Genomic DNA, 17,881 nt, shown 5'->3' on the forward strand with positions numbered 1-17,881 from the left:
TGGTTTTTCTCCCATTGTCATCTTTGGGACTAACAATCAACCAAATTCCCCAACTCAGTTGGAATGTTTAGTCTCCTACACTAATTTCAAAACAGCACAGATTCAAAAAGGAAATAACAAATCCTCTTTTGCAGAAAGAAAAAGGTATTGAATGATGAGTAATTATGGTTTTTATGTGAGAATGTTCTTTTAGGTACTTGAATAAAAGGTTGACCTTACCTAAGGTGACTGATTAAGAGTTTCTTAAGAGCTATGACTTAACTATTAATTTTGGTAGCTCATTCAACAAGAAAATACTGAGACATAGTGGTATCTCCATCCAAAAAAAAAAAAAAAACTTTAAGAATAAAAATCTCAATAACAGACTTAAAGTATAAAGTTGACTGTATTTCCCTCTCTCTTTTTATTAATTTAAATCAAGGAGAGATACTCAGATAATTACACTTTTTCTCCTAGATTTAGAGATTAGGGTAACCATAAAATTACTGATTTCTTTTTTTTAAAGCTCACTATTATACTGACTCTCTCCAAACACTAACTGTGGTTTTTGCATTTGTTATACTAAAGTATAACAAATCACTTTAGAAATACAATGCAAGAATAATAATAAAATACACACTCAAAGTCCTATCATTGTCTTCTTTTTAAGGGTATATCAGAAAAATTCAAACTGAAGGATTCTGAATAGTTTTTACCCTTGTTCCTCAGATAATGATGTCTAGGAAAAAAATGTTGGGGATAAAATGTCTTACTCAAGATAAAAAAAATAAAGCTAGAGTTGACCTTGGAAAACACAAATCTGAACTGCATAGTGCTACTTATATATGGATTTTTTTCCATAAATAACCTGTCTTTCATCCCCATTTGGGAGTCTGCAGATGCAGAGGGCCAACTGTATCTATTGATCTACACCATTTTTATAGGGATTTTGGTATATATGTGGGGTCCTGGAACCAATACCAAGGAACAATTTAAGTTTTGGGGAAGTAAAAATTATGCATGGATTTTTGACTACATGGAATGGAGGGTGAGGTTGGTGTTCAAGGGTCAACTATATAACAATTTGGAAAAACCAAGTATACATTAGTGAATAACAATATTGGGACTAATACCCATGACAGAGTAAAGCTTATTTGGGTGGCCTCTAGTCTTCATGATAGATATTCATAGATGGGGAAACTATCCCATTGTCCAGATTTCCCAAAACTAACCTGTGATGATAAGACATTCATTGTGATCCAGCACCTCAGTAAAGAGCCGTGAAACAATCAACTCAGGGTTGATTAAAAAGCGAATTTCTTCTTGTACAAGTCCTGCACTGGTTACACCACCTCCAACAAAACGGTTTGCAAAATCCACCTATTTGAAAAAATGTGGCATGTTAAATGATGATCTAAAATACCCACATATACGACAAAGAAGTATACTACTTTTAAGCTCTAATCTTGCTTTCCTTTCCCATATAAGTCAATCCCAAAATTAGTAATCTTCTCAGGGAGAAAAGATTGTGGTTGACTATTCTTTCCATTTCATTGCAGTTAACATCTCTGCATATTTCTTTGAATCCCAAAACCTTACAAGAAACCTGGAAAATGGAGCTTTAGGCAAAAGACTCAATGTAATAATTACATGGACCTTTGTTTATAAACCTTTCCTGTGCTCCAAGGGTCACAGATCAAGAAAGGTTTTATCTGGAAAGGTTTTATAAATATCATTTCCCCACCATTCAATATTCAATTTCCATTTATGTATTTCATAGACTTTAATATAACTGTACCTTTCTTATATAATATGGCAATCAAACACTTATTCTTAAAGAACTGTAAAGTTTAGTAATTGACCTTTTTTGCGTAACCTTTTCTTCTGTGGAAGAATAAAGAGATAAAAACTTTGTCCTTCTAAATTGAATTGCAAACTCCAAACTATGTAAACATTATAAACTACGTTTTTAAAATATACCTAAAGAAAAAAATGAAGACAAAGTCTAGTTTAACATTAAAGAGTCAACTAAATTAATATTTCCAATTTAGTTTAAAACTATACATAAGCTTGCTATGGAGTACTAAGATAGGATCCCCCAGCTCCAATTAATAATGATGAGTTACACAATCCTCAAGAGAGAGCAAACTCAACTTGCCATCATTATTTATTTGTCTTAAATTTACTAAGCACTCCACAGTGTCCAACACTATGCTAGGAATTATGGGGGAATTTGTAAGAAATGGTTTCCATCTTTGCCTTAAATTGTTCTGTTTGAGAAGCTATATTACACACACATATAACTGTGTACCTATATAATCAAACACGCAAAAACAGAACTGAGTAAGTAATGTAGGAAAGGCTTATTACTGTGCAGGAAAACCACTCCTGTATCTTTCCTTTATTTTCATAACACTACCAAACTCACTCTTCTGACACTACAAAATGTGTGGGTTTTTTCACACCAAGCAATTCTGCGATACCATTTAGGTGTCCTATAATTCAATTCAGTTCTGACACTACCACCTACTTGGAGTTAACCAAGTAGGATTCAAAAAGCCAAGGGTTCAGTCCTACAAGACTGCCAGACTTCAGGTGCCTCAAGTCCCAACTTCTAGTTAACTGGTTTATAGGGGTTCCCATGACCCCCTCCTGGAGTTTGATGATTTGCCAAAGTAGCTCACAGAACTATGGGTAACACTTACTTACTTACTGATTTATCAAAAAGGATATAATAAATAATACAGATGAACAACAGACAAAGGGATAGACAGGACAAGATATGTGGGAAGGAGCACAGAGCTTCCAGAAGTCACTCTCCCTGTTTACCAACCTGGAAAGCTTTCTGAACCCCTTATTTTGGGGATTTTTATGGAAGCTACAGAATGTAGGCATGACTCATTAACTCAGTCTCCAGTCTCTCTCTCTTTCCCAGAGTATGGGAGGTTGGGTAGAACGTTCCAAACTTCAAAGCATGGCATTGACTTTCTGGTGACCAGCCCCCATCCTGAAGCTATCCAGGAGTCCACCAAGAATCACCTCTCATTAGAACAAAAAACATGCCCATCACCCAGGAAATTCCAAGGGATTTAGAAACTCTGGAATCAAAATCAAAGACCAAAAATTAGAACAAAAGATGATCCTAGTGCTCTTATCACTTACATAAAAACCTGGGTTTTAGGAAGGAGCTCTATGCCAAAAGCTGGGGCAGAGACTAATATAGAGTTTTGTATTAGTCTATATATGTTTTTATTTATTTATTTATTTGTATTATTTTTTTTTAATTTTTATCCTCACCCACAGATGTTTTCATTTGCTTTTTTACAGAGAGGAAGGGGGAGAGAGAAACAATGATGCAAGAGAAACACTGATTGGCTGCTTTCCTTTGCACCCAGACTAGGGATCCATGCAGGAACCAGGGACCATAAACATCCAAACCAGGTGTCACACATTCCTCCACACAGACTGGGGATAAACCTGCAATCTAGATATGTGCCCTGACAGGGAATTAAACCCACAACCCTTTGGTTACAGGATGACACTACAATCACTGAGCCACACTGGCAAGGGTATTTTGTTCAGACTATTTTTCAAATATAAGATTTCTTAAAACTTGGGTTCTCTAAAGCAATTATGATATTAAATGACAATCTGAAGTCTATTTTACAAAAGAGTAGAACAAGAATATGAATCTTTTGATATGGAAAAGTTTGAGAAAAGACAGAAATTAACAGAAGGCAAAGTATCCTTTCACTATTAGAAAATACTGAAAATTACAACTAGATAAGTTCTTGAAATGAATTACCATAGAGAATTACATATATTTGGGTTTACTAAATCAATGCTAAAAAACAGAGTTAACTCTTTAGCTTTTATAGAAAAATAATTTTGGTTAAATTAGACCACTAGTCCATTAGACCACTAGTCCATTAGACCACTAGTCCATTGATTAAAATTAGTTACCTACTACATAATGAGGTCTTTATGGACTGGATGATGTATTGCTTAAATTGTCCATTTCAACAAATACTGACTGAGTACTGGGCTGGCAACCACGGGCTACAAAGATGAGTAAAACATGGTTCCTGGCCTGACAGCATTTACAATCTAGATGGGAGTCAGGCACATAAGCCGAATAATAGAATAATTATTAAAGAACTTATTAGTACTTCTCTGATACTGCCCAAATTATACAATTAAACAAAATTAGACCATGGGAAGGAGGATAGGGTGCGTTACAAGAGGACATGTCATTCAATCTGGATTTTGCTGGCATTCAGGATGAGGGAATAGCTGCACAAGAACATAGAAAAACCAAATGTGAAGAGCTATCTGAGGAAAGTGGTAAGCAGACTCCTCATACCTGGTACCAATGTACAGTATGGGAAGGGTCACAGTTTTTGATGAGATAGTCTGGGATCTAGAAAACCTTCACTTAATTTTGAAGTTAATTTTGGGAAAGTTAAAAAAACTTTTTTTTACTTTCTTAAAAAAAAAGTTAACAACAAAGGATCTGTGTTTTAGAAAGATAATTCAGTCTACAGTTTAAAGAATAAACTGGAAAAGTATAAAATTAAAACCAGACACTGATTAGGTGACTACTGATTAGTTTATACAAGCACAGTTAGGTCCTCAAATAGGCTGACTGGAAAGAAAGTGAAGGAGAGACCCCCAAAAAGATGTAAAATAGACAGCACTTAAAAATTGAGAGATTAGCTAAGTATAATGGTATTATAAATAAAAATAAGAAATAAAGAAGGTTTGAGATTAGCTAGACTTAATTTTTATTGCAACATGTTAGTCAAAATGCAAATATAAGCTTTATCCAACCTATGTACTACATGGCAACGATAAATGAAATACATTCAACGTCCATGCTATTGTTCATTTTTTTAAAAGGCCAACATTTATTACTTGAAAGGTATGCCCAGAAGTAAATATATTAAACTCAATATGCCTCTGAAACCAGGAGGAGTCCTTTAGAAAATCAAAGTTTCTACTATTTAAAAAAGTTCTTAATAAAAAGCTATTACAGGTGAGTAACTAGTTCCAGTACATGAAAACAGCATGTGAGTGTTTCTTTATTTTTAGCCAGTCATTTTCCAACTCACTTTAAAGCTACTTGTTCAGATTACTCAGTTTCTGAATTATAACTTGATGAAAAGAAAGAAATGATAATACTCCTTAGAGGTTCTGTTGTTGTTGCCATTCAGCATATAATTTATATGCTAAACATGAAGCTTTGTGGCACTGCAATACAACATTCCCTGATCTCCTAGGGATACATGGCATGAATAGGGAGAACAATTAATAGAAACCTTTATGGTATTCTTTTAATCCTCTGAAGTTTCATATTTCATCTATAATATATTCCAGAAAAGTATGGAGAATATCAACCTTGAATGTTGTTAAATAGTTCCTGTTGAACTGTATTGTAACGAAAGTCAGCATTCCTGCAGTGCTAACTAGCAGTAGCTTTGTTCATTTTGAGTGTATTAAGACTCCCTCAGTTAATCCAAGACTTCAAAGTAGGAAAGAACATCAGGATGAAAATGTGGGGAAAAAGTGATATTCATTTGAAACAAATTTCAACCATCTTTCAAAATTACTGTTTTAAATAGAAGAAAAGGTACTGAGTAAATACAAATTTAAAACAATTTTTAAGTACAAGACAAATATTAATTCATTTATTGTAAGTATTTTTATTCATTATTTCAATAATCACTACTAAGAGAGATGATTTAAAACAAAACATGGGGGGGACAGAAGAAGATGGGGGCGAGATACGTGGGAGAGGAGTCCACTTTCCCTCAGCACCAGTGAAACACCTAGCTGATCTGAGGAACACAGTGAACAGCCAACGGTATTCCAGCATATATGAGGATCGGAGACCAAAGATAGAGGACATTGAAAGATCTGACCGGATAAACAGGAGAACCAAGATGGCGGCGGAGGTAGAAACACTGCGTCTCCTCGCACAACCAGAACTGATAGAAAATCGAACGGCAAGGAACTCCGACACCAAGTAGATAAAAAAGAAACATTCATCCAGACCACTACGAGGGGCGGAAAAGGGCACCGGGGAGGAGAGGACTCGTGTGGCCGTAGCGGGAACGAGACTGGCTGAGTGTGGGACAAAAGGGGCAGGCAGTCTGACCACTGGCAGAACCCGTGGCACTATATTCGCACAAGATAAACCAAGAAGGCCGGACTCAGAGTGGCGGAGAACAGGGCAGGCGAAGCAGCGGGTAGCAGCCCACGACCCCACACACGTGCACAGATAAACCGGGACAAACGGTGGGGAGCGAACCAGACCAAGTAACCCAGGGCTCCAGCGCAGGGAAATAAAGCCTCAAACCTCTGATTGAAAACGCCCGTGGGGGTTGGGGCAGCAGCAGGAGAGACTCCCAGCCGCACAGGAGAGGTTGTTGGAGAGACCCGCAGAGGCCTAGAGCGTGCACAAGCCCGCCCACTCGGGAACCAGCACCAGAGGGGCTCAATTTGATTGTGGGTAGCAGAGGGAGTGGCTGAAATCCCGTGGAGACTGGAGAAGGCGTCTTTGCTCCATCTCGGACCCTCCCCCAAGTACAGCTTCACAGCACAGCGACCAGCGTTGCCCGCCCCAGTGAACACCTAAAGCTCCGCCCCTTTAAGTAACAGATGCACCAAGACAAAAAAAAAAGGCCGAAATGACAGAACACTTCACAGCTCCAGAAAACATACAACTAAGCGAGGAAAAGACAGCCAACCTATCGGGTGCACAGTTAAAACACTGGATATTAAGACGCTCACAGAATTGGTTGAATTTGTTCGAAAACTAGATGAAAAAATGAAGGCTATGCCAAGAGAAACAAAGGAAAATGTACAGGGAACCAATAGTGATGCGAAGAAAACTAGGACTCAAATCAATGGTGTGGACCAGAAGGAAGAAAGAAACATCCAACCAGAAAAGAATGAAGAAACAAGAATTCGGAAAAATGAGGAGAGGCTTAGGAACCCCCAGGACATCTTTAAACCTTCCAACATCCGAATTATAGGGGTGCCAGAAGGAGAACAGGAAGAATAAAAAATTGAAAACTTATTTGAACAAATAATGAAGGAGAACTTCCCCAGTCTGGCAAAGGAAATAGACTTCCAGGAAGTCCAGGAAGCTCAGAGAATCCCAAAGAAGCTGGACCCAAGGAGGAACACACCAAGGCACATCATAATTACATTACCCAAGATTAAAGAGAAGGAGAGAATCTTAGAAGCAGCAAGAGAAAAGGACACAGTTACCTACAAAGGGGTTCCCATAAGACTGTCAGCTGATTTCTCAAAAGAGACCTTACAGGCAAGAAGGGGCTGGAGAGAAGTATTCCAAGCCGTGAAACGCAAGGACCTACATCCAAGATTACTGTATCCAGCAAAGCTATCATTTAGAATGGAAGGGAAGATAAAGTGCTTCTCAGATAAGGTCAAGTTAAAGGAGTTCATCATCACCAAGCCATTATTATATGAAATGTTAAAGGGTCTTCTCTAAGAAAAAGAGGATAAAAAATATGAACAGTAAAAATGACAGCAAACTCACAGTTATAAACAACCACACCTAAAACCAAAACAAAAGAAAAACTAAGCAAACAACTAGAACAGGAACAGAACCACAAAAATGGAGATCAAATGCAGGGTTATCTATCAATAGGGGATTGGGAGGGGGAGAGAGGGCGGAAAGTTACAGAGAATAAATAGCATAAATCGTAGGTGGAAAATAGACAGGGGGAGGGTAAGAATAGTGTAGGAAATGTAGAAGCCAAAGAACTTATAAGTATGACCCATGGACATGAACTATAGGGGGGAATGTGGGAGCGAGGGGGTGGGCAGGATGGAGTTGAGTGGAGGGGTGGAAATGGGACAACTGTAATAGCATAATCAATAAATATATCAAAAAAAGAAAGAAAGAAAGAAAGAAAGAAAGAAAGAAAGATCTGACGGTAGGAAGAGTGCTTAAGGACAATAAGGTCCCTGGGACCAGCCCAGGTACCAGGGCGGATGAAGCCACGGCCCGACTGCAGGGTCTGCTGCAGGATTCTTGGGAGACAGCCAGGCTGGGCTGTATGAGCAGCCAGGTGCTTGTTTGGACCAGGGGGGGCTTGAAGAGGAAGAATTTCTCAAAAAGAAAAAGAAAATAGAGGCACTCAGCGGCTAGTTAGAGAACTCTCCACAGCAGTTGCGGCCTCTGGTGCACCTCCCCCCTCAGCTGATGGACTATGAATGCAGGATAACCCGCCCCAGCGCTCACCTGAAGCCCTGTTGCGTGCACCCAGATTAGCAGACTGGGGGCCCACAACTCAAACCAAGCTGGCCACCCACACCTGAAACCTCAGGTGGGTGCACACCAGGAGCAGAGGCTAGCTGCCCCACACACAGGCCTACAGCAGTAGATCGGATAATAAACGGCCTGGCTGCCTGCCAGGGACCACACCTAAAAGCACCAGTTCTGAACAACTCCTACCTACCCCTGCGCACACAGCCGTGCAGGGCCTACTGGCTCTCTAGGAGAAAGGCAGAACACCCAGAAGAGGGGACCTTTGGGGCTAGGGGAGACTGCATTCCCCGGAAAATCTCCACCCAGTAGAGGGCTGAACTACCCCATAGCAGCACCGAGAACCCCTAGCGTCTAAGACAGCAAAGAGCAAGAAGGGGGAGTGAGTTGCACCGAATTGGTGGAACTCAAGGACAGCACAACTGGTGTACTACAGGCCTAGTGGGGAGAGCAGAAGGACCATGAGGAACTGGACTGAAGTCTGAAAAACAGCGAAGAGTGTGGCTCAGGAAGGGAGAAAAGTGAAACCAATCCTTTCAACCACCCCTCCCGTTTCACAGACAGGAAGACCAGCAGAACTAACCTGACCTGTTTAAAGCCAGCAGACGACTTTTTTTTTTTTCTTTCCTCCTTTCCCCCTGAATTCCTTCTTCCTTTCTGTCCTTCTTTCTTTTTTTTATTCCTTCTACCTTCCACCTTTAACTTTTTTATTCCTTCTTCTTGCCTCCTTTATTTATTCTGCTGTTTTAATTTTTGTTAAAATTCCTTCTTATCTTGCCTCTGATCTTTCTTTATTCCCTCTTCCTTCCTTCCTTTTCTATTCCCCTTTGCCCTCCTTCCCTTCACCTTTTTTTTTCTCCCCCACCCCCCTTTCTCTTTTTCCCACAGGTAAGACAATAAAACCTGGACTTTTGAAAAGACCACAGTGAGACCATGTTAGACCCATAAACGTCAGCTCAAGACCAGTGAGCACAGAAGATTAAGGAGATAACACCAATGAATCCCACCGGCATTCTACCATAGAAGTTCATACCATACCCACAGGGAGTCAGAATAGATTAATTTAAGAGGCAGAGGCTAACAAGAAGAGTCTCACAAACAATGGGAAGACAAAGAAACAATCCCCAAATGAAAGGAAAGGAGGAAGCCTCAGAAAGAATGCTAACTGAAAAAGAGGCAAGTCAACTATCAGATACTGAGTTCAAAGCAATGGTTATCAGGAAGCTCACTGAGCTCACAGAGAACTACCATAAACTACAGGGAAATTACAATGAACTCACTGCAAACTATATCAACATGAAAAAGGAAATAGAAACTATCAACAAAGGCCAACAGGAAACGAAGAATACAATTTCTGAATTGAAGAACACAATAGAAGGAATCAAAAGCAGACTTGATGAAGCAGAGGTACGGATCAGCAAGCTGGAGGACAAAGTAGAAAAAAAACACCCAGAATGAGCAAGAAACGGAAAAGAGGCTCAGAACGAATGAAGAGGGATTAAGGGAAATGCAGGACAACATGAAACGTAATAATATCCGTATAATAGGAATACCAGAAGGAGAAGAAGAGCAAGGGATAGAAAACCTGTTTGAAAAAGTAATGATGGAAAATTTCCCTAATCTGAGGAGAGAAAAAGTCAACCAAATCCAGGAAACACAGAGAGTCCCAAGCAAGAGGAACCCAAAGAGGCCCACTGCAAGAAACATCATAATGAAAATGGCAAAATGCCAAGATAAAGAAAGGACCTTAAAGGCAGCAAGGGAGAAACAGGAAGTAACATACAAGGGAGCCCCAATAAGGTTAGCAACTGACTTCTCAATGGAAACACTCTAAGCCAGAAGAGAATGGCAAAAAATATTCCAAGTAATGAGACCCAGAGGCCTGCAACCAAGACTACTTTACCCAACAAGTCTCTCAATCAAGACAGAAGGCCAAATAAAGAGTTTCCCAGAAAAAAGAAGTCTAAAAGAATACACTTCAACCAAATCAGCTCTGCAAGAGATGATAAAGGGACTACTTTAAGAAAAGGAAGGAAAACAGAAAGAGAGAGGAACACAGGTAGCAAAAACTGGCAATGAATAACTACCTATCGATAATAACCTTAAACGTAAATGGATTAAATGCTCCAATCAAAAGACATAGAATACCTGAATGGATAAGAAAACATGACCCACACATATGCTGCCTACAAGAGACCCATGTCAGGACAAAAGACCTACACAGACCGAAAGTGAATGGCTGGAAACAAATTTTCATAATACTCAAAGGAAGAATCCACCAAGAAGACATAAACATTGTAAATATATATGCACCCAGCATAGGAGCACCCAAATACGTAAAGAAAATCTTGGAGGATTTCAAGAAAGATATTGACAGCAACACAATTATAGTAGGGGACTTTAACACCCCACTATCAAAAATGGACAGGTCTTCCAAACAAAATATCAACAAGGATATTGTGTCAATTAACAACACCCTAGAGGAAATGGACTTAACTGATATATATAGAGCTTTTCATCCCAAACAAGAACTATACACATTTTTTTCAAGTGTACATGGAACTTTTTCAAAGATAGACCACATGATAGGACACAAATCAAGCCTCAACAAATTCAAGAAAATTGAAATCATATCAAGCATTGTCTCTGACCACAAAGGACTGAAACTAGAAACCAACCCCAAAGGAAAAAACCCAAAACCCTCAAAATCATGGAGACTGAATAGCATGCTATTAAACAATGAATGGGTCAAGAACAAGATTAGGGAAGAAATCAAAACTTTCTGGAAACAAATGACAATGAACTCACAACAACCCAAAACCTATGGGACACAGCAAAGGCAGTCCTGAGAGGGAAGTTCATAGCAATACAGGCCTACCTTAAAAAGATAGAAACATTTCAAACAACCTAACCCTACGCCTACAAGAACTAGAGGAACAACAACACAGACAGCCCAGAGCAAGCAGAAGGAAGGAAATAACCAAGATCAAAGCAGAGCTAAATGACATAGAGACTAAAAGCACAATTCTAAGGATCAATGAATCCAGGAGATGGTTCTTTGAAAAGATAAACAAAATCAACAAGCCTTTAAGTAGGCTCATGAAGAAAAAAAGAGAGAGCACACAAATAAACACAATTAGAAATGAAAGAGGACAGATTACAACTCATGCCACAGAAATACAAAGGATTGTAAGAAATTACTGTGAAGAACTGTATGCCAAGAAATTTGAAAATCTAGGTGAAATGGACACATTTCTAGAAAAATATAATCTTCCAAAACTGAACGAAGAAGAAGCGGAAAACCTGAACAAACCAATAACAGCAGACGAAATTGAAGCAGTCATCAAAAAACTCCCAACACACAAAAGCCCTGGACCAGATGGTTTCACAGGAGATTTCTACAAAGCATTTAAGGAAGAGCTAACCCCTATCCTTCACAGACTATTCGAAAAAATCCAAACTGATGGAAGACTCCCAAACTCTTTTTATGAAGCCAACATCATCCTAATCCCAAAACCAGATAAAGACACAACGAAGAAAGAAAACTTCAGGCCAATATCACTGATGAACATAGATGCAAAAATTCTCAACAAAATATTAGCAAACCGCATCCAGCAATACATTGAAAAGATCATACACCATGACCAAGTGGGATTCATCCCAGGGATGCAAGGATGGTACAATATTCGCAAATCAATAAACATAATACATCACATAAACAACAGCAAAGACAAAAATCACATGATCATATCAATAGATGTGGAAAAAGCGTTCGATAAGATACAGCACCCATTTCTGATAAAAACACTAAGCAAAGTGGGAATAAAGGGAGCATTGCTCAACATAATAAAGGCCATATATGAGAGACCTATAGCTAACATCACACTCAATGGACAAAAACTTAGAGCTTTCCCACTAAGATCAGGAACAAGACAAGGATGCCCTCTCTCACCACTGCTATTCAACATAGTACTGGAATCCCTAGCCACAGCAATCAGACAAGAAGAAGAAATAAAAGACATCCAAACTGGAAAGAAGGAAATGAAACTGTCACTGTTTGCAGATGACATGATAGTGTACATGGAAAATCCTATAGACTCCACCCAAAAACTACTTGACCTACTAAATTAATTTGGCAAAACAGCTGGATACAAAGTCAATACTCAGAAATCAAAGGCATTCCTGTATACCAACAATGAAACTGCAGAAACAGAAATCAGGAAAAAAATCCCATTCGATATAGCAACAAGAAAAATAAAGTACCTAGGAATAAACCTAACCAAGCAGGTAAAAGACCTATACTCAGAAAACTACACAACACTGAAGAAAGAAATTAAGGAAGACACAAACAAATGGAAGCATGTACCATGCTCATGGATTGGAAGAATTAACATCATCAAAATGGCCATACTATCCAAAGCAATTTATAGATTCAATGCAATCCCTATTAGAGTACCCATGACATATTTCACAGATATAGAACAAACAGTTCAGAAATTTATATGGAACTATAAACGACCCCGAATAGCTGCAGCAATTTTGAGAAAGAAGAACAAAGCAGGAGGGATCACAATACCTGATATCAAACTGTATTACAAGGCCACTGTAATCAAAACAGCCTGCTACTGGCATAAAAACAGGCACACAGACCAAGGGAACAGAACAGAGAGCCCAGAAATAAACTCAAGTATTTACGGTCAATTAATATTTGACAAAGGAGGCAGGAGCATAAAATGGAGCAACAACAGCCCCTTCAGCAGATGGTGTTGGGAGATCTGGACAGCTACGTGCAAAAAAATGAAACTCGGTCACCAACTTACGCCATACACAAAAATAAACTCAAGATGGGTAAAAGACTTAAAATAAGTTGTAACACCATAAAAATCCGTGAGGTAAACATTGGCAGGAAAATCTCAGACATTCCACGCAGCAACATCCTCACAGACATGTCCCCTAAAGCAAGGGACATAAAGAAAAGAATAAACAAATGGGACCTCATCAAAATAAAAGCTTCTGCATGGCTAAAGAAAACAGCACCAAATTACAAAGAGAACCAACAGTATGGGAAAACATATTTGCTAATGATACCTCAGACAAGGGCCTGATCTCCAAAATATATAAAGAACTCACACGACTCCACTCCAGGAAGACAAACAACCCAATTAAAAAATGGGCAAAGACTTGAACAGACACTTCTCCAAGGAAGACATACAGAGGGCCCAGAGACATATGAAAAGATACTCAGCATCACTAGCCATCAGAGAGATGCAAATCAAAACTACAATGAGGTAGCATCTCACACCAGTCAGAGTGGCCAACATTAACAAATCCACAAACAAATGTTGGAGAGGATGCGGAGAAAAGGGAACCCTAGTGCACTGTTGGTGGGAATGCAGACTGGTGAGGCCACTGTGGAAAACAGTATGGAATTTCCTCAGAAAACTAAAAATGGAACTGCCCTTTGACCCAGCAATTCCGCCGCTGGGTTTATACCCTAAGATCCCTGAAACACCTATCTAAAAGAACCTGTGCACCCCAATGTTCATAGCAGCACAATTTACAATAGCCAAGTACTGGAAGCAACCTAAGTGCCCATCAGCAAATGAGTGGATCCAAAAACTATGGTACATTTACACAACGGAATTCTATGCAGCAGAGAGAAAGAAGGAGCTTATACCCTTTGCAACAGCATGGATGGAATTGCAGAGCATTATGCTACGTGAAATAAGCCAGATGGTGAGGGACAAATACCATATGATCTCACCTTTAACTGGAACCTAGTCAACAAAAGAAAAAAGCAAACAAAATATAACCAGAGACATTGAAGTTAAGAACAATCTAACAATGGGCAGGGGGGAGTGGGGCTTGGACAGTGAGGAGAGGGGATTACAGGAACTACTATAAAGGACACATGGACACAATCAAGGGGGAGAGTGGAGGTGGGGCCGGGAGGTGGGTTTGGCTGGGGTGGGGTGGAGGGATGGGGAGAAAAGGCACACAACTGTAATTGAATAACAATAAAAAATTAAAATTATAGAACCTAAAAAAAAAAATTTAAGACCATGTCAAATGCATTTGTATTAGATAAAATCTATTCATAAATTTAAAAAAAAAGAAAAAAAAACATGGCTTGCTTCTTTATAGATTTCAATTACAAATGTATCTAATTAAAGGCAATGCTAAAAAGAATCGGTATCATTAGGCACTTACAGCATCATGTTACTAGCCAAATCCAAATTAGTCCAGTCATTTTACAATATTGTTATTCAAACAAATCAGTCTATTCTCAGGCCACTGCTTTATGCAGCTTCTGACTCAGTACAGGGTGGGGCAAACATAGGTTTATAGTTGTATGTGAAACACAGAGTTTATTCTTGTATTATTATTTATTAATTATTGTATTATTTGACATTTGAACAACTGTAAGCCTACTTTTGTCCTGCCCTGTACATGTATCAAATAAGGATTTAAGAAAAAAAATATCAGCCATTCCCAGTAAAAATGAGGCGATATACAAGATTTTTTAAGATAAACTGAGATTACAATGCTCTTATAAATGAGATAAGGACATAAGAACAGAAATCACTAACATTTTCTGTGATGAGTGATTTGAAAAAAAAAATCACGCTGAAGCAATAGCAAAACATGTGTTCAGGTTAGGCATTACATCAATTTACAGCTTGTTAACTCCTTTTTCCAAAAATATTTTTTTTAAGTAAAGGCAGTAACACAGATTAATAACAAAGATTTAGAGATGGAAAAAATATCTGCTCTACAACAGGGAAAAGACAACAAGCATAGTTGGTTCACATGACTAAAATGATTATATTTGGGAGAAAGGAGTTTCTTATCAATCAGTTTTAGATGTCTGCCTCCTAGACCTAAACAAGGTTGGTGGCAGAAAAACATCTCAAGCTGGTCATCATTTAGGGCAGAGCAAGAGCCTTTAAAGAAAAAGAACAAAACTGTCTGGTGACAGCTTTTCAAGACCATACTCTGGGAACTTCATTCACTGTCAATCTACAATCTATATCTGAACCAAGAGGCCTGGTATTGTCCAAATCTTGGGATTTTCTGTCAAAGGCTTTTTTTAAAAGTGGCTCATGTGAGAAACAGAGACTGTACATTGGCAAGTAACAACATTACCAAACGTGTCAAGATGATGTATTTGGTGTTTTTCTCCCTTGTGCTATCATGCTTCTTTGTATTAAATTAGCTTAGGAAATAAATAAACAGCTTTCAAATTCCCTTTGCTATCAGAAGCTTGATAAAAGTCGCAAACATACACAAGCTGCTGTGATTCACTTACCTGTAGCATGCCTTGACCATTTCCTTCTATGGTACCTTCGTAAGTGACATGCAGTCGAGTCAGAAATTTCTCACACCTACAATTTTTAAAAAATTCCCTTATTTATTTTTTAGTGACAGGTATTTCATTACAAAAAAAAATGAAAATATGTAAGCTATTAAAAACATTGAAACCACTCTAAATCTCAAAAGATAGAAACAGATGCCTACTATGGACATTCTTGGTATAGAGTCTCCCAAAACATTTTCTAATTCAAATATATAAATATACTTTAAAATTTATTTATATATTTATCTATTTTTAGAGAGAGGGGAAGGGAAGGAGAGAAACATTGATGTCAGGTACAAACATCAATTGGTTGCCACTCACACGGTCCCAACTGGGGCCTGAACCCATAACCCAGGCATGTGCCCTGACTGTGATTTGAACCAGCAACCTTTTGCTTTGCAGGATGATGCCCAACCAACTGAGCCATACTAGTCAGGACTAAATATACATTTTTAAATTAAAATGAGATAATAGACTATTTTCCCCTACAAAATATCAAAGTTTCTCTTAACAGCTGAAAACTTCTCAGTATTTTTTAAAATTAAGATCTATAAAATTTTATTATCCTGGCATTGGCAACCTAAGAAAAAAATACAGAAAAATTTGGTAATAAATCATACATGATTCTCACATGGGCTCTATTTTCACTAGTTCGATAACTGTGTGTGTGGAAGGGGGGATGTCTTGATGCAAATACATGCCACAGAAATTCTGATGTCCTATTTTTTTATTAATAAAATTGACAGATGAATCTAGCACCTGTTAGTAACAATTATTTTCTTTTACCTTCATAAACCATGTTCACTAAAGTGTTTATGAAGTTCAGGACACATTACCCTTTGGCATATTCAGTATTTTAAGCTGAAGAGGTTTGAGAAGATGGCAGAAGCAAGGTTACTCAAACCTCCCTTCTTCCTTGAAACAGGCCATAAAACCCACATGTGAGAGGTACCTTCCTTATGCTCAGATAAAAGGAGTATTCTTATTTTTGAACACAAAGGGATCCCAAGAAGAATCCTAACAAAGACAAAAAGGCCATGCTGTCTCCCCCAGTTTACTACAATTACCTCACATTCCTTAACCCATTCACAACTGTCTACTCTTCATCAAACCTAGCCTAAAAGTATAGACATCCATTTGTTTGGGTCTTTATTTCCTTATGAAGGCTCCCACATCATGTAAAACTTATATAAAATAAATTTGTATGCCTTTCCCCTGTTAATCTGTCTTGGTTAGTTTAATTTTCAAACCCAGACAGAGACCCTAAGAGATTCAGGAAAAACTTTTTTATTCCTCACACTGTTTATGTAGCTTACATTATACTAAAAAACTAATTGCATTTTATTAGTAGCATTTGTTTATGATATTTTTTTTTCTTAGGGGATTTTCCCCCCTAATTAAAGAAAAAGAAGTAAAGTATAATTGTAAAAGATGATATCCAAACTCCCTAAATTATATAAGGGAGAGGGATTATATATTTTTAGAAGCAATTTAGCTGAGGAAGTGATAGAGATATGATCAGATCACAGGTTAGGTATAGGGAGGGGCTGTAGGAGGAGATCGCCCAACACAATGGTAAACAGTCTAGGATGGAATTGGTTGACAAGCTGAATGCCTCCAAGGCACAGGGAATTACAGCCAGAAGATTTAAAATAAAGAGAGCAGAGACTGGCTCTTGGGCTCTTCTTCCTCCAGGATGCCTGGATGATTGTGCTGCAGCTGCCTCTGTTTCCCAAAGAATGGTATTTTGGATGGGAAGGAACTCCAGGCGCAGCATAAGATTGGGCTGGCCTGGTAGAGGGTGGCAGGGTTATTCTTCTTTGGGTGTTCTAGAGGGGTCGAGCTGAGGCAGAAGCTTGCCATTCTTCCAAAATTGTGTAGCTTTGGTATCTTATGTTGTTTAATTTGTAAACTAACCTTATAGAACTAAGATAATTAAAAACTAACAGGGAGAATGATAGAGGAACTCAAGTCTTAAAGATTTTAGCCTTAATTGATAGGCTTACATGACTAATGCATGTGGAAAGCTGTTATTCCAAAATTGTGTAGATTTTGAATAAAGACTCCTTTCCTTTATCACCAAACCTTTGCCTTCAAATTTTACCTAGAGGGTGGCAGCGGGCAGCAGGACCCCACCTGCTATTTGGTAACAGAGCATTATTTACTTACTGTTTTGCTTTTTTCCTGGTTTCATTTGAGTTCAAATACATTTCAGACTATGCCCAGTCCGACAGAATTGAAAGCCT

General features: G+C 38.4%; 1 protein-coding gene across 4 annotated transcripts in view; it reads right to left on the reverse strand.

Annotated features, from left to right (window-relative positions):
• The window catches only part of PARG (poly(ADP-ribose) glycohydrolase), a 222,384-nt gene that overhangs the window by 84,107 nt on the left and 120,396 nt on the right, over positions 1–17,881 (reverse strand). For all 4 annotated transcript variants that reach the window (XM_053922150.2, XM_071221242.1, XM_053922151.1 and 1 more), the window contains exons 12-13: positions 15,588–15,663; positions 1,212–1,359 (exon numbers count right to left, since the gene is read on the reverse strand). In XM_053922150.2, coding sequence (XP_053778125.1) covers positions 1,212–1,359; positions 15,588–15,663 — 224 coding nt within the window. The remainder of the gene's footprint in view (positions 1–1,211; positions 1,360–15,587; positions 15,664–17,881) is intronic.

Source organism: Desmodus rotundus, chromosome 4 (assembly GCF_022682495.2).
Source record: "Desmodus rotundus isolate HL8 chromosome 4, HLdesRot8A.1, whole genome shotgun sequence".
In the NCBI taxonomy this organism is placed as follows: Eukaryota; Metazoa; Chordata; class Mammalia; order Chiroptera; family Phyllostomidae; genus Desmodus; species Desmodus rotundus.